This window comes from Dipodomys spectabilis, unplaced genomic scaffold (assembly GCF_019054845.1).
Source record: "Dipodomys spectabilis isolate Male_0828 unplaced genomic scaffold, ASM1905484v1 ptg000030l, whole genome shotgun sequence".
Lineage (NCBI taxonomy): Eukaryota > Metazoa > Chordata > Mammalia > Rodentia > Heteromyidae > Dipodomys > Dipodomys spectabilis.
The window spans coordinates 8,717,744-8,739,247 of NW_024870707.1; the positions used below are offsets into that span (position 1 = coordinate 8,717,744).

At 40.9% G+C, this 21,504-nt stretch overlaps 1 protein-coding gene across 1 annotated transcript in view; it reads right to left on the bottom strand.

Moving 5' to 3' along the window:
* Nucleotides 1-4,201: 4,201 nt before the first annotated feature.
* The window catches only part of LOC122105069 (steroid transmembrane transporter SLC22A24-like), a 33,620-nt gene continuing 16,317 nt past the window's right edge, over nucleotides 4,202-21,504 (bottom strand). The window contains exons 3-10 of the mRNA XM_042676171.1: nucleotides 20,269-20,423; nucleotides 19,990-20,152; nucleotides 18,240-18,363; nucleotides 15,133-15,248; nucleotides 11,707-11,921; nucleotides 9,780-9,891; nucleotides 6,535-6,738; nucleotides 4,202-4,618 (exon numbers count right to left, since the gene is read on the bottom strand). Coding sequence (XP_042532105.1) covers nucleotides 4,558-4,618; nucleotides 6,535-6,738; nucleotides 9,780-9,891; nucleotides 11,707-11,921; nucleotides 15,133-15,248; nucleotides 18,240-18,363; nucleotides 19,990-20,152; nucleotides 20,269-20,423 — 1,150 coding nt within the window. The 3' untranslated portion in view covers nucleotides 4,202-4,557. The remainder of the gene's footprint in view (nucleotides 4,619-6,534; nucleotides 6,739-9,779; nucleotides 9,892-11,706; nucleotides 11,922-15,132; nucleotides 15,249-18,239; nucleotides 18,364-19,989; nucleotides 20,153-20,268; nucleotides 20,424-21,504) is intronic.

Here is a 21,504-nt window from a genome sequence, read left to right on the forward strand (position 1 = left end):
TAAGATTGCAGATGTGAGACACTGGGACCCAGTTTCATGGGCTTTTCTGCCTTTGCTAGTTTCAAAGTACAGGTTATTTTTGTTGTTGTTATTGTTGTTGTTTGTTTGTTTTTGCCAGTCTTGGCCTTAGACTTTGGGGCTGAGTGCTTTTTTGGGGCTCTTTTTGTTCAAGACTAGTGCTCTACCCTTTGAGCCATAGTGCCACTTTTGGCTTTTTCTGTAATTAATTGGAGGTAAGAGTCTCATGGACTTTCCTGCCCTTCCTTGGCTAGCTTCAAACTGTCATGCTCAGATCTCAGCCTGGTGAGTAGCTAGGATTACAGGCACAAGCCACCAGCACCTGGCCTGAACTAGTCTTACAGATCTCAACCTCCTGACTGTGTGTGTGTGTGTGTGTGTTGTGTGTGTGTAGTATGTGTATCTATGTGTGTGAGGAAGATACAGAAATAATAAAATTCACCCCTATGGACATTTATCAGAAAGATAAGAAATGTGGATAGAGGAGAGGAAGACAAGAAAAAAATGGTGGTAGGTGTTAGGTTTTTAAAGAGGATTCTGAGTAAGAACAACACCATGCATGTTGTATTCAGGTAAGGGGTAGGTTTATTCATTGTTCTGGCTGGCACCAGGCCGTGTTGGCACTTCTCACGGCTGGCTAGTGTGAATTGCAGATGTCTGGCTAAATGGATAGAGCTAGGAGGGCCTTTAAATGGATAGAGCTAGGAGGGCCTTGCTTTGGGGAATGTGTAGATTCACTGTGTTGTTTAGCCCCAGGGGAGCCCTCTTCCTTGTGCTGTGTTTATGTATAATGCTTTACGAAGGCCTTGTCTCCACTGTAACAGAGCTTGGTGCAAGTTCTGTCCTGGGTAACAGGTCTTTGTAACAATTGGCCACCTGCAGACCTCTAGAGCTCCAATAAAGACTCCTAATCTTGACCTCTGTATTTTCTTATGACTAGATTTATATCTGATTTAAGGTACAATATTACAAACACCATAAATTTCATTTTCCTTGTGACTAAGTAATATTCCATAATATGTTTCTACAATTTATATTACTTAATCTATTAAGCACCTCGGCAGATTGGGAATTAGGATAATTTAAGGAAACTGAAGCATGGTGAAGGCAACCGAGATGTGGTATTTAGAACCATAGAAGTGACATCTTTGCTTCAAAGAGGGACATCCTTGAAGGATGCATTCCTCACCCCAAGAATGAACTCTTGTCTGACTGGACTATTCCTTCCTGAGAAAAACTGCTTCCCCAAACGTAAGCCGCTTCCTGCCCCCAAATGCTGATAGTGGGGCACCTCCTTGAGCCAAGGATAAAGATCTGTTTTATGGCAGGTTGCATTTTACCTGGAAACTCAGAAAGCAACAACAGGTGTGATTAGAGCAAAGACAAATCACTGTCTTTACATAACTTTGAAGGCAGATCCCCTGCCTTTACCCTGTAAATACCCCAACAGCCCAAGGAGCTGGGTGTTTCTCTGTGTCTCCTTCTGTGTGTGTGCTCTCCCTCTGGTCTGTGTCTCGCTACATGTTTATCTTGCGTGTGTCTCTATAACCCTGTAAAAACAAGCATCCTCTGCTAGAGTGTGCTCTTGCCCTTCTGTTTGTTTTTTGTCTGTCAGTCTGTTTGCCTGTTTGTTTATTTATTCAATAAAGTTGTGCCAAGTTTTCTTACTGTTAGTTAAATGAGCTTCCTTCCCACTCCTTCGATTCTCACAGCTTAGCATGCTCCCTTCCCAGGCAACACGAGGCCCATATAGTAAAGGCAGGAAATAATCAACTTCCAACCCCCTTTACCTTGGGATGGCAGTTCTCTGCGGCATCTACCACCACAGAGGGCAACAAAGGCCCCTTAGAGTGACCTTCAGGTGAGGGCAGCTGCAGGACCCTGCATCTACTATTTGGACAGCAGCCATAAATCCTAGTCAGCCATGGTGAAACCCCTGGCCCTCACGTCCACACCAGGGACTCTGCCTCCTAGCCCCTTCTAGTCCCTCCTAAACCTCCTAGGTTATATAGGCCACCCCAGACAATAGCCAGTGCTTCTTCTCACTTCTCTCTGTGAGAAGGAGTCTTGATAGTCCCCTTTCCTGGCAATAAACCTTTCTTTATTCTCTGTACTTTGATGTGTGTATGGTTCTCTGGCAAAGTCTAATAACCTTTCAGATAAACTTTCACTTACCATTCTGACTTGTCCAGAAATTCTAATTCTGCGATCAAAGTCAAGGACCCTAAGTGAAGAGTTCCTACATTAAAAGGGAAGCTTCACCAAACCTCATCTCCGACTATTGAGAATTCCAGTTTGGCTTTGTGAGTATAATAATCCTTCACAACCACCCCTGGGGACCATGTGGACTCAAGCAGGCACAGTAGAAAGATGGTTATAAGGTTTATTAGAGGGACCGTATTTCCCAGGAGAAGGGGCAGAGGACATCTGCTCGTATGCAAGTGGAAGGTAATGGGGGAGGCGTGTGTGTGTGTGTGTGTGTGTGTGTGTGTGTGTGTGTGTGTGTGTGTGTGTGTGTAGGTTGGTCTGGGTGGAGAAAGGGAGTGGCCAGCTGTCTGGCAGTAACTCTAGGGCAGGGAGGAGTTCAAGACTGGTTGGAACTAAGGAACGGAGGTGGGGATAATACAGCTACAATAAACATGGATATATATATGTATACAGGTATCGCTTGTATATTGATTTGGAGGTCTTTGTATATGTGCCCAAGAATAGTTAGCATGTTCATAAGTTCCATTTATAGTTTGTTGGGGAATCTCTGCACTGATTTCCATAGTGATCACACTTGTTTACAGTCCCACTAACAGCATAGGAGAGTTTGCCCTCCTCCCCATCCTCATCAGCAATGATTGTCTGTCTTCTTGATGTTTTCAAACCCACTGGAGTGAGAATCTTGGTGTAATTTTTGAATTGCATTTCTTTTCTGACTGAGGACTTTGAAACATACATTATTCTGAAAATTATTTGTTCAGTTTACTTGTTCATTTATAAATTGCATTATTTGTTCCTTTACTTTATATATTTTTGAGTTCTTTGTGTCACCAGAGGGAGGTCAGGGTTAGTGAAGTTTCCCTTTAAATGTAGGAATGCTTCACTTAGGACCTTTGACCTTGAATGCAGAATAAAAATTTCTGGACAAGTCACCAAGAAAACTTGGCACAGCTTTACTGAGTAATTATGGAAGCAGGCAAGTAGACAGACAGAAAAGAGACAGGCAGACAAACAGAAAGGCAAGGGCACATTCTGTTAGACTGTGCATGCTCTCACAGGGAGAGAATGAGACAAACATGGAGAGAAAGAGCCAGAGCCAGACGCAGAGAGACAAGGACACCCAGAGAGACACACAGAGACACACTCACGTAGAGAGAGACACACACAGCTCCATGGGCTGTTGGGCCATTTATAGGGTAAAGGCAGATTCTGGCTTCAAAGTTATGGTTTTACTTTCTGAGTTTGCAGGTAAGACTGCATCCTGAGTTAAGGAGGTCCTTGCTATCTGCATTTTGAGGCAGGGGGTGGCTTACATTTGGAGAAGCACTTTTCTCAGGAAGGCATAGATCCTGTCAGACAAGTGTTCATTCTTGGGGTAAGGAATGCATCCCTCAAGAAGGGAGGTATTTCCCTCTGAAGCAAAGATGGTACTTCTGTGTTTTAAATTCCATATTTCTGAGTTGCCTTCACCAGGACTCAGTTTCCTTAAGTTATCCTGTCTCATTTTCCCCTAAATGACTTTCTTCCCTTAATTTTAAGGGAACTACATGAAGGCATATCTCCTGTATTTGCTGTTAGCTGACCATCATTTTTCCTGAGTCTATTCTGCTTTATTGGTATAATCTGGATATGGTATCTTTATGTATTTCATAGCTGGTCAAGACTTTCTCCCATTCTGTCAGTTGTCTCTTGTGTGTTGTAAACACAATGTGCAAGGTGTTTGGTACTTTGGTTTTTGTTGGGCTTTTTTTTTTTTTTTTTTAAATGATACTGTTTAACTTTATTTATTTTTAGTCTTTCATGGTGCTTGAACTCTGGGCTTGGGCGCTGTCCCTGCCCTCTTCAGCTCAAAGTGAGCACTCTACCACATGAGCCACAGCGCCACTTCTTTGTTGGGCTTTTATTGTAGTGCATTTTGAAATCATGACCTCATACTTGCCATGCAAGCTCTCTACCACATGAACCACACTCCTAGATATTTTTCTTTCTTTATTTTCTAAATAAGGTCTCACATGTATGCCCCAGCCAGCGTAAACCCCAGTCGTTTTAATACTTCCCGTTCTTCTGGATGACAGCATATGACAGCATGCACAACTATGCCTATCTTTTGGTAGTTATGTTAAGGTCTTTACAAACTTTTGCTTGGGCTGACCTCAATGTCTGCACTGATTTCCATAGTGAGTGCACTAGTCTACAGTCCCACTAATAGCACAGGAGAGTTCCTCTCCATCCACATCCTCATCAGCATTGGTTGTTTGTCTTCTGGATGATTTTATCCCTACTGGAGTGAGCCCTATTTTGGGCTTGTTTGTATCAACTCTCCCGAATTCCTTAAAATTGTGTGATTTTCACGGAAATATCTTCCTTCTTTACTTTTCTTGAACCAGTTTTGCTGTAAAGTAAAAAAATCCAAACAAAAACAAAATCAGAAAACAAAGAAGATGTAGATTAAGCACATAATTCCTGCATGCCTGAGGACAGTCTCTGCCTGGCACCTTTGTGACCCAATATTAGAGGGCTTCACACTGGCCTTGACACCAGCGTATGCTGGGGGAGATGGTAGACTGTTTCCTCTTATAACACTGTCATTTAGACCTTGGTGTTTGGAAAAAAATCAAAGGGAGAACACAAAATTTAAGGAATCATAAATTTTTCCCCATTTTAAATTGTGTGTGTGTATGTTTGTGTGTGTGTGTTTGTGTGTATGTATCCTGGGGCTTGAACTCAGGGCCTTGGTAGTGTACCTGAGCTTCTGTGCTCAAAGCTACTGCTCTACCACTTGAGCCACATATCCATTTTGATTTGTGGTGGTTAAGTGGAGAGAATAGGTCTCTTGGATTTTCCTGCCCAGGCTGGCTTCCAACCATGATGATCCTCAGATTGCAGCCTCCTGAGTGACTAGGATTATAGGTGTGAGCCATAAGTGTGCAGCTTATATATTGGTTTCATATATCTTTAATTCTTCTTCCTCAAAGTTTCCATTGCCTTTGGCAGAAACTTTGGTTAAATCTTATACGATCCAATTTTTGAGGAACTTGTTCAACTATGCAAGAAGAGGATTTGTGTGTTTTTTTGCCTGGCTTTAATTCCACAATTCTCCTTTGCCTGAAGAAATACCCAGGATTCTATCTATGTGATAAACTCACACCTTTCTCCATAGTATATTGAGCACTCATAGGGCTGATGGGTAATAAAACCAGGGACCAGAGAAGAAGACATTTAATTTTCAGCTCATTTCTGAGAAAATATAAGTGATGTATGTTTCTTTTTTAAATATTTTTGGGTGAGTTGTGGGGCTTGAACTCAAAGCCTGGGTTCTGTCCTGATCTCTCTTTTTTGGGGGGGGAAGGGTCGTGTTCTGGGCCTGAACTCTGGGCCTGGACACTGTCCTTCAGCTCTTCAGCTCAAAGCTAGCGCTCTACCACTTGAGCCACAGCACCACTTCCGGGTTTTTTCTTTTTGCTTATGTGGTGCTGAGGAATTGAACCCAGGGCCTCAGGCATGCAAGGCAAGTGCTCTACCAATGAGCCACCTTCTCAGCCTCTGTCCTGATCTCTTGCTCAAGGCTAGCCCTCTACCATCTTGAGTCACAGCTCCACTTCCAGTGTTTGAGTGGTTAATTAGAGACAAGAGCCTTATTATTTGGAACATTTCTGCTTGGGCTGGCTTTGAACTGCAATACTCAGATCCTCAGATCTCAGCCTCCTGAATTGCTAGGATTATAGGCATGACCTATCACCACCTGGCAAATGTGTATTTCTCGTAAAAGCACAGACTATATGACATGTATAAGTTTGACTAAATTGGACCTTTCTACCACTAAACTTACTGGTGTAAGACAGCCTGTGTCAACCTGATGAGATTGATTTGGGAAGAGAAAAGAGGAGGAGGGAGAGTGAAGGAAGGTGACTCTGATCACTAGGCATCATTGTATAACAAATCGATGTTAATAAGAAAACAAAAACCCACAGGCAGCCTGTGTGATCTAGAGAGGCTCAGAGGCGTGTTCAAACTCAAGAACGCAATGCCACCCTACAAAATTAAGAAGAGTGAGGGAAGGGGTGGGCGAGAATGCTGAAAGGGATGACACTGACGAAGACTCATCGTATCACAAAATACCTTGTTAAATGGCAACTCCTTTGTAGAGCTACTTAAAAAGAGTAATAACAAAAACAATACCAAGCAATTGTGTGGGTAGGGATGAGGTTGGCAATGAATAAGTGACTTGTATTCACACAGAATCTCCCTGGTCACAGATACAGGACACAGTCCCTCCCTAGGCAGGTGCCCACTGGAGTGTTTACTTACTCATTTTCCACATCCTGGATAGTGTTAGGGAGAGGTCGATTTCTTGTTTCTGGAAGGCAGAGGACTGCAAGGACAGAAAGCATGGGGAAGGCTCCATAGAGAATCCAGGGCAGGTGGGGAGAATACACTGCTAAGGTCATAAAGAGAGGCGCCATCACTGCCCCTACTCTGCCGAAAAGTTCACGGACTCCTCCAATGGTTGACCTTATGTTGCAAACAAAATAATAAAGAAAATATTTAAGAACTTTACTTGTATATTTTCTTGTTCTTTTTTACGTTTTTTTCTTTTTTTTTTTAGATATGGGTCTTGAACTCTGGGCCTGGGAGCAACATGTCCCTCAGCTCTTCAGCTCAAGGCTAGCGCGCTACCACTTGAGCCACAGTGCCACTTCCTCTTTTTCTTTTTTTAAAGCCTTGATCTTCCTATGTAGACAAGGAGGAGACTGTCCTGACTTGCCCTCACAACTTCTAGGATTTCAGGTATCTGACATCATGCCTGGATCAAGTAAATTTTATTTATTGTCTTCATTTCATTTTGGAAGCAACACAATAAAGTTATTAAACACATAGGCTCTGGCAGCCAGTTGTCAATTGTCACACTTACTGCTAATGATTTATAACCCTTAGTTTCATTATTCTTAAAGTAGGGATACCTACAACACTAAATGAATGATTTAGAAGGAGCATCTCTCTCAATATAATACAGGATATATACTCAACTTACAACACACAGTGAAACTTTTTCTTCTAGTCCTAGGGCTTGAACTCAGGGTGTGGGTACTGTCCCTGAGGTTTTTCTCTGAAGTCCAGTCCTCTACTACTTGAGCCACAGCTCCAGTACTGTCTTTCCTTGGTTAATTGGAGATTAGACTCTTATGAACTCTTGCCTGAGCTGGTTTCAAACTGTGATCTTCAGATTTCAGCCTCCTAAGCAGCTAGGATTACAGGCATGAGCAGTGACAGTCAGCTTTCAATTAATTTTTATTTATTTTATTTGTTCATTTTTTCTTTTTTGGGTCCGGTCGTGGGGCCTGAATTCTGGGCCTGTGTGCTGTCTCTGAGCTCTTCAGCTCAAGGCTAGTGCTCTACCACTTGAGCCACAGCGCCACTTCCGGCTTTTTTCTTTTTGCTTATGTCGTGCTGAGGAATGGAACCAGGGCCTCCCTCATGCATGCAAGGCAAGCGCTCTACCACTCAGCCATCTTCCCAGCCCCTCAGTTAATTTTTATGTCTAGCAATGTGCCATGTCCTTTAATGAAGTGATACTGTTCCCTTTTTTATTCATGTTTTTGTAAAAAGGAATTATTATTGTGATAATTCTCACATTGTGCGATATATCCACAATCTACCTTAATCTCATTTACCCTGTTTTATTCTTTCTTATCTTCCCCCTCTCCTTTTTGAAACAATTTTAACACGTTTCACCATTTTTTTCATTATACACACATAAAGTATTTCAGCCATAATCACCCCCATCTCCTTCACACTTCCAATATTTGCTGCTTAATTAATGATTATTAATGAGTGAATGATTAACTGGATTGTTTTTTGCTGTTTAATTCTTTGAGATCTTCATATGCACTGTATATTAATCCTTTATCTGATTAACAGTTAAATGCATTTTTTTCCATTCTGTTGTCTCTCTGGTCACCTGGTAATCATTTCTTTCACAATTCAGAAGTCTTGTCTCAATTCTTTTTTTTTTCTGGGGGGGGGGGGGGTCCGGTCTTGGGCCTGAACTCTGGGTCTAGGCACTGTCCCTCAGCTCTTTGGCTCAAGGCTAGCACTCTACCACTTGAGCCACAGCACCACTTCCGGCTTTTATCTTTTTGCTTATGTGGTGCTGAGGAATTGAACAAGGGCCTCAGGCATGCAAGGCAAGCACTCTACCACTGAGCCACCTTCCTAGTCCCTTGTCTCAATTCTTGATTCTACTTGCTGAGCAATTAGAGTGTTATTCAGAAAGCTATCACCTATGAACACAGCTTTGGTTCTTTGCCTGTGCTTTCCTCAATCAGTTTCACAGTTTCAGGCCATAATTAGTATCTTGATCCATTTTGTATTGAATTGATTTTTGTAGGGAGTGAGAGATAGTAACGTACTTTGAATTGCTTATATTTATTTATATATTGTGTTTCCCCAACTATTTGTTAAAGAGGCTATCCTTTTTGAATGTAAGTTTTTCCCCTTTGTTTAAGATCAGATGCCCAGAAGTTGTGTGTTTTTTTCCTGTGTCTTCTCTTCTCTTCTATCATCTAGCTGTCTACTTTTTGTGTTGGTATGATGTATTTTTTGTTACTGTGTCTCAATAGTGTATTTTGATGTTGGGAAGTATGACATCTCTAGCAGTGTCCTGTTAGTTCCGGATTGCTTTGGCTAGTTAAGATCTTGTGTAATCTTGTGTAATCTCATGAACCTCAGGATTGATTTTTTTCTATTTGTATAAAATGATATTGGAATTTTGGAACAGCTTGTATTGAAACTAGATTCCCTTCAGTAGTTCACCACATTATTTATTCTCCTGATTCATGAACATGGGAGATCCATTTTCTTTTTGTCTTTATTGGCTTCTTTAAAAAAAAAAATTAGTACCACCCAAGCATAAGCAGCCAGGGACAGCAGTCAGGCCCTGAGATCAAGTCCCAGGACCAGTACCACAAATCAAAGTGATATGGGTCATCTATGAAAAAAATCATGGCTTCTTTTTTAAAATGTATCATTTTTATTGTAGAAGCCTTTCATCTCCTGCGTGGCCTTTGCTTGCAGGTATTTAATTTAATTTGTGAGGCTATTGCAAGTGCAACTCGTTTTTTTCTGACCCTCATTATTATTGGTAAATAGAAAAACAACTGATTTTTCCTCTTTCCTGGTTTTTTTTGTTGTTGTTGTTGTTTTGTTGTTGGTGGTGGTCTGGGGGCTTGAGCTCAAGGACTCTATTCCTCAAGGCTACCACTTTAAGGCACAGTTCCCCTTCTAATCCTTGACTTTGCAGGAAATAACTTTATTTTTCCTTCTTAGTACAGTGTTGCCTATCAGTTTAAACATATCGCCTTTATTATGTAGAGGTATGGTCCTTCTAAATATTTAAATGTTTTATTATTTTTTTGAAAGTTGAGAAGTTTTAATTTTGTCCCCACAATAAATGTCATTAGTTCAGAAAAGCTTCTCTGGAAGCAGATCAGGTTTTGTTTTGTAATTTTTAAGTGTTATGTAGCCCAGGATATCTTAAACTTGAGAGACAGTACCTCACTACAGTTGGGATGAGCTCCATGGAGTGAATTGAATAGGCTGTGAAGCCAGAGGTATCAGCACCAATTCCCAAAGTTGCTAAAACCATGCGCAGGGTCTGCTGAGTTTCTGTAGAGAGGAAGACACATCAGAGGCAGGCATACTTGACTGGAGAAATCTGTCTACCCCAAACAATTATGAGAAGTTCTATTGGAGGGATTTGCTAGCAAGAAACATGTGATAAACAAACAGAACCTAGGAGAAACTATGTAACAGATGAGCTAGTGAAAGCAGACTCTAGTATGTTTGGGCTAAGGCACTGAATGAAGGAATGGAAAACATTTGCTGCAACTCTCCCTGCCCAGTTGAGTTTTATGGGTCATGGCAGAGGCAGGGAAAGTCAGAAAATGCTCTTTTTGTTGTTGTTGCTGTGGTTGTTGTTCAGGATGTGGTAGGAATACATGGATAAAAATCCGAGGAGTTAATGACTCATGCCTTCAACAGTTTAGAACTAAGAACAGGAGATTATTTCTTGACCTAGGACAGGTATTCCAGCAGATGTACTCACAAGAGAACTGGATTCCGTTGGGAGTGAACTTTGTGAAGAAAGCAGGATCTAGATAACAAGCCAGGATTTTAAAATCTTAATCTTAGGACTCCTATGAGAAAGCTAGTGCTGTGTTGGGAATCACTGACACAGAAAATGAAAAAAGTTTTGAACCTAATAAAAATAGTCAAAGATATGATTAAAAACTAAGGTACTTTCAGAGGAGAGCCGGCTGGCAGCAGGATATAGAAGGGAGTATACAGTTCTAGCTTCTTCAAATACATTCCTGCTGTGAGAACATGATGGAGGGGACCAATGTAGTCCCCACAATCATCACTTAAAGTCATGCAATTAGCATAGTACATTGTGCTGGGTGAGTTTCTTCATCTATTTGCTATTTAGGAATATATTATAAAACAAAAACTGGATTATACCCATTCAAGGGGTGACAAAAACAAATGTACTCTTACCTGACATACACAATCATAACCCCTCTTATATCTCCGTTATAAGAAAAAAAATTAAAAACCATTCTTAGGTTAGTGTCTTGTCTTTTTCCTATTTTATTCTTTCTTTCTACCTCAAGGCAAGGGCTTTTGTTGTTGTTTATTTTTTTGTTTTTTGTTTGTTTTTTGTTTTTGTTTTTCTAAATCTTATTTCAGTGGCCTGGTGTTCCTGGTACATGCCTGAAATTCTAGCTATTTAGAAGGCTGAGATCTGAGGATGGCAGTTCAAAGCCAGCCTGGGCAGGAAAATCCATTAGACCCTTATTACTGATTAACCACCACAGCACTGTAAGTGATGCTATGGCTCAAAGTGGTAGAGTGGTAGTCAAGCCAAAGAGTTTAGAGACAGCAACCAGGCCCTGAGTTCAAGCTCCATGACTGAACCCCTGCCCCCAACCCCACCAAATCAACAACAACAAAACCCTTCATTCAAATCAATGAGCCTCTTTTTTTAAACTGTTGCATTTAGAGTGTAACAAAGGAGAGAATGACCAAGATAGAAAGACTTGATAAATTGGAAAAAATAATTCCAGGGAGAGGATTGTGTGTCTTCCTGGGTTTACAATTGCAAGATCTTTGATAACACAATGCATGCAATTAGTTCTAAAGAAATTATTAGGTATCAGTGGCACTGATGTTCAGCTTTATCGTAGATTTGATAAGGACAGCCTCGGGTCCTCAAGAACATTGGCTCCTTAAGAACTTTGGCTCAGTAAGAGCCTAAGTTTTGCCAACAACTGCTGTAGGGACAGCTTCTAAACCTTCACATTAACTTCATGGGATCCTCCGGTTATCCATGGTGATGCCATTCTTTTGGCCCAGATGAATAAACCAAAGAAATTTCTGGAAGATAGGAGACATTACTTTCTTTCTTCCAAAGTCGTTTCTTACCTGGGGACAAAAAGGTGCTGACCAGAATCGAAAGTCCTGTCACGAACATGAATAGTATCTGACTTTGTTTTCGGCCCAGATAATTCAATACCAAGAAGGGAACGAATCTGCGGAGGAGTGTGACAAGGCCAAAGAGAATCTGGAACAGAAAGATATTGCTCCCCAGGTGCTGTAGGTTGAGTATCAGGCCATAGAAGGGTATGGCCAGTGCCATTCTGAAGTTAAAAGAATAAAAACACATTTAAAATGATAGAGCAAATTAATTTAAGGTACAAAGGAAAAGAAGATTAGTGAAACCGGCGCTGGGGGGGGGGGGGGGGGTTCGGGGGTGGGGGGGGCTCACGCCTGTAATCCTAGCTACTCAGGAGGCTGAGATGTGAGGATCCCGGTTCAAGTCCATGAGACTCTTATGAAAACCGGAAGTGGCGCTGTGGCTCAAGCTGTAGAGCGTTTACATTGAGCTGAAGAGCTCAGGGACAGCGCCCAAGCCCAGAGTTTAAGCCCCAAGACCGACCAAAAAAAAAAAAAAAAAAATAGATCACTGAATTCCTTGCTTTCCCTGGGGAAATAGTACAAGGATTCACAGCAGGTGCACACAAATGTATCAGTAGACATTAGATTTAGGTCCAAATCATTGTGACTCATACTTTCCTGCCTATGACGTATTTTGGTAAAAATTCTTCATGAATTTCAAATTTCTCTGTTTCTTCATCACTACTGACTAGATGCTTCAACATCACATAGGCAGAAAAAGCTAGAAGTGGCTCTGTGGCTCAAGTGGTAGATTGCTGGCCATGAGCTAAAGAGCTGAGGTCCAGTGCCAAGGCCCAGAGTTAGGCCCCATGACCGACAAAGAGAAAAAGAAAGAGAGAGGGTTGTGGCTGAGATCTGAGGTTTAAGTTTCAAAGCTAGCCTGTGCAGAAAGTCTGTGGGACTCAGGCCGAGTGGAGGTATGCCTCAACTGGAAAAGTGTTGGCCTTGAGCAAACAAGCTAAGGGACAATGCCAAGGTCCCAAGTTCCAGCCCCAGGATCAGCAAACACACACCAACATACACATAGGGCTTTTTTTTATTAATTTGGACTTTGTTGGGGGAAGCCAAAACTAATCCTTTTTTAATATACCAGGAGTTCCCCCACTCCTTAAAATCAAAATAGTGGTTTCTCATAAGCCCCCAGGGTCAGGAAATATGATGTTTGTTGAGACCCCAGGAAATGTGGAAAGCCCTGCTGATTGTTGTGGTAAGGTTGTGTGATCTGCAGCCCTGTTTGGTTATCAGTAGCCCAGATAAGATCAGTCCTGTTTGGTTACCAATAGTAGATCAGCCCAGCTGTCCAGCCCTATCCTGGCCCCAGGAGAAAGAATACCTGCTTGCTTTGTGTGGGCCCCCCAAATTCACTCACGTAATCAAATCAGAATGATAGGTTAGTTAGAACAGATAGTATAAGATGGACTCTAACTCCACTGGCCACTGACATAAATATGCAATCTTTATGTGGGTGTTATAAACCCTTTGGCCACCTGCCTGTGGCCAGGCTTGACCACATGGATTTTGCCTTTAAAAACACTAGCTTGTGGGCCATTCAGAATCAGTTTTCACGTGTGCTGCATCCCTGGCCGGTCAGCTTTCCTCTTCCCCAGTAAAGTCATCTTTTTACTTGAGGCTATCTCTGAGTAGTGGACTCTTTTCCCCATAACAGAACTAACAAAAGGTTTTTTTTTTTTAAAGAAGCAAAATAATCTCAGAAAGAGAGCGATAAGTATGGTTATTATTTTTCTTAGTGGGAGTAAGGTAGAAGAGAAATGATTCAAGGAATGAAAATGTGCTCATTTGGTTGGCTAACTTATGGGCCTATGGATTTATAAAATGGATATGGATGAACACAGAATTTATGCCTTTTACTTTTTTGTAAGTAATGGTGTTTTATGTCAGGCATGAGAACATGGATTCTGTTACTTGAGCCACAACCCCAGCTCCTTTTCCTTTTTGATATTTTTCAAAGAGAGTCTTACTTTTTGCCAGGGCCAGCCAGGACGCAAACCTGGCTATTTATGCCCCTGCATAGCTGTGATGACACCACCCCTTTCTTCTGATTGGTTGAGATGGAGTCTTGTGAACTTTTTGGCTGAGCTGACCTTGAACTGAGATCCTCCCAACATCAGCACTTAGAACACTTAGAATCATGTTGTGAGCCTCTGTGCCTGGCTACTATTTTCTTTATGTAAGTTCTATTTCAATAAAAACTAAAAAGATAAAATGTTCAAGTATGTTTCACAGTAGACTACTCCATATACTAGTATGCAGTGCTGAACTTTGTTCTGGATCGTGATTTCCATATTTCTGTAGTTCAGTCTCACTGAGAGATCTCATAAGGTAACCTTAAAAGGTGGTAATTAAACATAAACTCTTTAACATCATTTTTCTTATCTTATGTATTGATCTGTTGTATATAATGCTGCCACTGTTTTGTTTTGTTTTGCCTTTTGTTTTTGAGAGTCCTGGGGCCTGAACTCAGGGCCTGCATGTAGTCCCTGAGCGTCTTGGTGCTCAAAGCTAGCACTCTACTACTGAAGCCACACCACCACTTTCTGGTATTTTCTAAGTCATATAATGGAGATAAGCGTCTCATAGACTTTCCTACCTTGGGTGGCTTTGAACTGTGATCCAAAGATCTCAGCCTTTTGAGTAGCTAGGATTACAGTCGTGAGCCACCAGTGAAAGACCTGACCAATAATTTACCTGAGACCTCATTTTATTCTGGAATTTAGCCTCTGACCTACTGCAGTCCTAAAGCCAGAAAATCCCACAGAAAGCTAAGTAGAAACAGTCCTTGGAAAACTGCAGATGATGCTTACCTAAGATAAGCCAAATTGCCTGAGATTCCAGACAGCACTCCACCTAGGAGTAGTGACCAATATCTAACCAGAAAGTCCTGCAGTTCTGCATGTACTCCCTTGCACCACCCTTGTGACTTTAACCAATAATTTTAAAGCGCATCAACCTCTTGATCTAACCAATAACTCTTTCTAAATTCCTTCCCACCATTGGAACCTCGAACCATGTATTAGAGATGTTTTATGATTTTCCCTCGGTGTGTGTTGAGTTTTCAAGGAATGATATGATGAGTGCAAAGCCCCAGCCTTCCCCAAAGAGTGTATAAAATGGCTGCAAACCCCAGGCTCAGGCCTCTCACCGTCACCAGTTGTTTGTGGTGGTGTGCAGAGGACCGAGCTAGCTAGCAATAAATACCTCGCTGCTGATTACATCGATCTTGGTCTCTGGTGGTCTTTATGGGGGTCCGGAACACAAGCATTACACCAGTCCCTGGCCTGCTGTTGCTATTGTTTTTGAAAGAATAAATGTAGTTCCTCTCTAATAACATATTGGAGGTAAAACATATTGATAAGTTTATTTAAAGGAACATACCTGATAAAACTCAGGCAGCAGCTTCTCAGACACAGCCTGGTTGCATGGAACAACTGAAAAATGGATATTTTTGCCTTGGCGTCCTCAAACTCCTCCTGCAGGTTGGATTTCACAACCTTGGACAACAAAAGTCATAAGCATTCATGAGATGTCAATCATGTGCCAATTATATTGATAAATACTAGAAGATGAAACACATATGGTGTGTTGAATCCTCCAGGAAAACTACAGAGTAGGGACTTGGGCATTAAATCCATCTCAGGTGGGAAGAACCATGAAAGATACAGGAAGAGGGGAACTAGATAAGATTAAAGACTGTTTAAATACTGAGGCAAGGACAAGTAAAGAACCTTGACATTTAAGAGAGAGAGAGAGAGAGGGAGAGAGGGAGTGTGTGTATGTGTGTGTGTGTGTGTGTGTTGGTCCTATGGCTTGAAGTCAGGGCCTGGGTGCTGTCACTGAGCTGCTTTTGCTCAAGGCGAGCACTCTACCACTTGACCATAGCAACTCTTTTGCCTTCCTCTTTTTTTTTTCTTTCTTAATTTTTTTTTTTGGGGGTCCGGTTGTGGGGCCTCAACTCTGGGTCTGCGCGCTGTCCCTCAGCTCCTCAGCTCAAGGCTAGCGCTCTACCACTTGGGCCACAGCACCGCTTCCAGTATTTTTTCTTTTTGCTTATGTGGTGCTGAGGAATCAAACCCAGGGCTTCATGCATACAAGGCAAGCCCTCTACCACTGAGCCATCTTCCCAGTCCTCTTTTGCCTTCTTCTGTGTGGTTTTTTGGAGATAAGAGCCTCAGGCTGGCTTTGAGTTTTGATCCCCTGTTCTCAGCTTCCTGAGTAGCTAGGATTGCAGGGGTGAGACAGATGTGCCTGGCTTGTGTTTATTATTTTTATAACAGTTTATTCATTTTCTATATTAGGCCTGTGGAGAGTTAATACTTGATATGACAGACTGTTCTATCAGTGAGTTAGTATTTTAGATGATCCAAGTAAAGACACAAAATACAAAATGAGGAAGTGTCGCTGAAATGTTTCTTGGGACACTATTTAGGAATACTGTTTATTTGAAATGTTATCTATCATTAATGACAGATGTGAAGAATGCAGAGCTCTGATTGAAAGGCAAGAGTTTGTTGCTGAGGACCAGTCTGCTAGAATTTTCCAAGCCTTCAAAACTACAATAGGAATTTCTAACCTTTGCCTAGCTGGATTCAGCTAGGCTCTGGATTCCTTTGTATGTTACCTCTCCCTTTTGAACAAAAACAATACAGTATTTCCACAGTGCTCATATAATCATTGCATATTGGATGAGTTTGGGACAGGTGGACTTTTTTTTTACTCTGTAGCTTCACAGATTTATATGTAAAGATTCTATAATCAGAGAACAATGCTTAAGTAGTCCCATCCACATTTACACCTCATTAAAATGTTAAGATTCTGTGGGCTAGAGGTGGAGATCATTTTCGTAGCATGTACGAGGCCCTTAATTTACTACCCAGCAGTAGGAAAAATAGATTCTGAACTTTGAGCATATGTTGGTTGTAATGAAAGAAAACTTGGAGATAGTGCTATTTCATATAGCAGAGGGATGACATTACTTTGATTGGGAACATACAACCTTTGTGTCTTCCTTGGTTAGCATTTTCTTATGTGGCATTTGCTGTCTTTCAGAGGAGCCTGTGGGCACGTTTGTCCTCAGTGCCACTGCCGCCTAGTTTGGTGATGTCTCAAAGGCCTCCTCCAGCTCTTATCACCTTAGTCATTTCTAGACCATTAATGCTGGCTAAACACTTCTTGGTTTTCTCACCAATGCCTGGCACATAGACTGGATTAGCACCTATTTTGTATTAGACTTTCTCTCAATTTTTCTGCCCTAGTTTAAAGTGTTTCTTGCAGACAGATGCTATGAGGTTAATTCCGTTAGTAATATCCAACACTGTGCTGACACACTTTATGCATTCAAAGATACTTATTTAATTCTTTCTTTCCTTAAGCTGCTCCTGGGACTTGAACTCAGGGGCTAGGCATTACCCTTGAGCTTTTGTGTACATGGCTGCCACTCTGCCACTTGAGTCATAACACCACTTCCAGCTTTTTGGTGGTTAATTGGAGATATGGGCCTCACAAACGTTCCTTCCTGGGCTAGCTTTGAGGCTCAATCCTCAGAGCTCAGCCTCCTCAGTAGGTAGGATTATAGGCTTGAGTCACTAGGGCCCAGCCTCAAAGATTTTAAAATGAGTGAGTAAAATGTATCTATGAGTGAGCCAGCCATATTAGGACCTAGGTTCTAGAAATATGGAGAAAAACAAATAAGAGAAACATCAACAAACTCCACAACAAGAAAAGAAATGCAAAAAAAAAAAAAGATTTTCAAAGAGCTTTTCTACATAGGCAACATCTTAGTACTCTCTGATAATGACAGTGTAAATGTCAGAGAAAGAAGGACTTTTATATAATTACTGCCAAAGCACTTGGATTACAGCAAGAGTTCCTATTTGTTGCCTATTAAGCATTTAATCTTTGAAAGAAATGCATGGAAGTTAAAATGATATTTAATGCTTTCCCTAAAGTGAACCATGATTTATTGAACTAGTGAGAAAGGGTTACTGCTTCCTTGCCCATATATGTGTCGTGTGTGGGAAATTGGTCTTTTATGCAAACAATGATGTGATTTCTGACAAAAGATAGACACATTTTTTATTTGGCTCCTCTTTCTCTACACAATAGTAAGACTGTGGGGGAACTAAGATGGTGATGTGCAAGTGTCACTTAGAAGCAGCGTGCTCAGGAGGCTGAGAACAGAAGAGCCCAGTTCAATGCCAGCCTTGGCAGGAAAGTTCCCAAGACTCATATCTGAAATCAATCAACAGAAAACTGGATGTAGCATGGTGGCTCAAAGTGACAGAGTGGTAGCCTTGATGGAAAAAGCTCAGGGTCAGTATCCAGGCTGTGACTTCAAGCCCCATGACCGAAAAAAAAAAAAAACAAAAACAAAGAAACTTTTCACTTAGAAAATTCTAATTTGGAATATGCCTAAAGGACCCAGAATAGTAGGACTGTGAGGTCAAATCATTCATTCCCAGTAATCAGCCCCCTCCTCAGATCACCTCGATGCTCAGGGTCTCCCCAGCATTCTTCTTTCCATTTATATGTGCAACTCTTCTAAGTTCCTCTAAGCCCTTTTCTAGCTGATTGCTAAAAACCAGCCACCGAGCAGACTCTACCAGCATCCTGAAAAAGAAGACAACACAGCTACAGTAAACATCTAACTGCTTATTTTACACATAACTTTAATCTGAAATATCTTTTCCTCTCCATTTCGTATAGACTTTGTACATCATAGTAGAGTCATTTCTCATTAAATCTGCCTTCTCTGGTGGACTTACAGGAAGGATATCTAAGTGTTTGTTTGTTGAAAGTAATTATAGACAACAAGGAGGAATGAACAAATAGTCTGAGTATCCATTGACATTCCAGTGGTTAACATACCTATATGATCTATATGCCATATAATTAATCTCTGTAGAGGGTTTTTTCAGTAATTTTATACACAGTAAAATTCTTCACACTGGGAACTGGTACTCACACTTCTAATTATAGCTACTCAGGAGGCTGAGATCTTGGGATCACACTTTGAAGCCAGTCTGGGCAACAAAGTCCCTGAAAATTTTATTCCACAGTGTGATAAAAAACCAGAAGGAAAGTTGCTGGCTCAAGTCGTAGAGTTTGCTCATTTTATCACTTTTGTTCAAAACTTAAAAAGTATAAAGCATTAAGTATTAAAGAAGATAACAAAAGATGGAAAGACCTCGCATGCTTATATAGTACTGAAACTTTCTCCTGATTCAATGCAGCCCCCATCAGAATTCTAGTGACATGCCTTGTGTAAATAGAAAAGGCAATGTTAAAACTGATAGGGAAGTGCAACAGACTCTGCCGAGTGAAAGCATTCCTGGACAAAAAAGCAATGCTGGAGGTATCACAATATTTGGCTTCAAATTGTGCTACAAAGCCAGAGTAATGAATCATCATGGTAATGGTAGGAAAAAAAGATACGTATTCCAATGGAATAGAATATAAGTCCTAGAAATAATCCACAGAGTGGCATATTATTACTCAAAACGGTAAACAAAATTATGTTGTTTATAGCAAAATGGATGGAACTGGAGATCAAGTTAAGTGAAAAAAACCAGACTCTGAAAGACTCATATCATATACTCTTCTCTGCAAATCTGGACTTAAATATATTTTATATGATATGGCACTTGTATGTTATGAGAGTAAAAGGGGCCCAAATGCTGGGGAACCATAGGAACACAGGGAGATTGAAGTCAGTAGTTGATGGGTGTGGAGTGCAAATATAACTTCATTCTGTAAAAAAAACAGCACAGTTAAGCCTGTTAAACCAATTAAAATTATTTTTTAAAAAGGAGGGGAAGGTGGCATAGGAAAAGCGATTAGAATGTGTGAATATGGTCAGAGTACAGTGTGAATATGGTCACAGTACATTATTTACATGCTAATAGAAGGTGTGAATATGGTCAAAGTACATTATTTACATGTGTGGAAATAGCTCTCTCAGACACCTCTTATTCCAAGCAATATATGCTTTAAAAGGAGAGAAAAAAAAAGATTCCATAATAATTCTGTGGTTAAGATAGAAAAGTGCTCACTCCACAGCTACAGCCTCCTCGCAGAGTGCATTCTGTTCTCCTTTGTGTCTCAGTAGCACAGTGGCGACTGTGGGTGAGGTGACAGGATCATTCAGAGATGACACAGATCCCAAGTGTCAGGTCCTCCCTCTAAGCCTCTATTTCCCCTTTCATTAGAGTTAAAGGCCACACATATCGTCCATACCTTGATAACACGCAGCAGACCAACAGAGGTATGGATAATATCAGCTGCAGTGTGATCCAGCTGCGAAAGAAAAAAGCCAGTCCTCCCAGGAGCATCTGCCCAGTACTGTAGGAAGTCAACATTGCTAACAAAGCTTGGGATTGAGGTCTTGTCCACTCTATAACTGGAAGAAAACACACTTGTAATTATAGTTGTGTGGTTATAATTATATTTTCCAAATCATGTTTTCAAGACATTGCTAGTCAAGAAGGAAATTAAAGGATCAAATGACTTACTTACTGAGAACAGAAGAGTTTGCTAAAATAGGCACAACAGATAACCCAGCTAAGAATCGCAGGGAACAGTAAACAAGGAAGGTGGGAGCAAAGGCTGCACAGGTGTCACCGATGGCCATTTGGAATAAACACCACCTGAAGATGGTTTTCCGCCCAAACCTAAGAAATATTGGACTATGTGAGATTATTCAAGACCAAAAACAATAACACTAAAAACAGCCAAAGATATCACATCATGAAATTTAAGGTAGATACTGAATCTTTCTACAAAGATTAGGTATCATCCATTTGAAATATGCTGTTCTTTAAATTAAATATTAATCAATGCTAAATATTATTTCTACATTATACTTGAGATTTGTTGGAATGTCTATATTAGCCAACAGCTGAAATGGAAGAAGCTGAGCAATTTGCCAATGAATGTGATGTCCACAGTCTCTCAGTGAGGACATGCAAAGTCACCATAAGAACTCTGGTGCCATGTCAAGCCATATAAAAAAGAAGATAACATATGAGAGTTTGTCAGAAGTGTTCATTAGTAGACACATATTTGGGATGACAGGTTTGTGTGTTATGCTTAGAGTCCTGAGGAGTGAAATCAAGAAAGTTCTGCTATCTTTATTAGTGTCTGTGCACTGTCAAGGTGGAAGTCCAACTTGTTTGACAGACAGAAGGGGAAGACATCCATCAATGTTTCAGATAGATAGCCTAACAACCACTCTCAGCTGTGTCTGGCTTCTTGTGCCTTGGAAAGTCTGTTTCATCATGAACACTAGACAACTCAGAAACCTCCTCTCCCTTCAGGAGTGGATAGAAAGTTCACAGAAGAGAGAATAAGGCTCAAAGAAGATTTAAATCATCTAAATAGACCCATATCAAGCAATGAAACAATAAGAGATCTCCCATACAAGAAAAGCCCATGACCAGATGGATTCACAGTTGAATTCTATAAGGCCTTCAAAGCAGAACTGACACCAGTATTCCTCAAACTTTTCTATGAAATTGAAAGCAAATGTTCATTTATAAACTCATTCAACGAAGCCAGCATAATCCTCAATCCCAAAACCAAACAGGACTTATCAGAAAAAGAGAGAGAGAGAGAGAGAACTATAAATCTATTTTTGATGAACATTGATGCAGTACTTCTCAACAAAATTCTGGCCAATCACTTCAACAACTCATCAAAAAACATACACAATGAGCAAACAGTATTTACTCCAGGGATGCAAAGCTGGTTCAA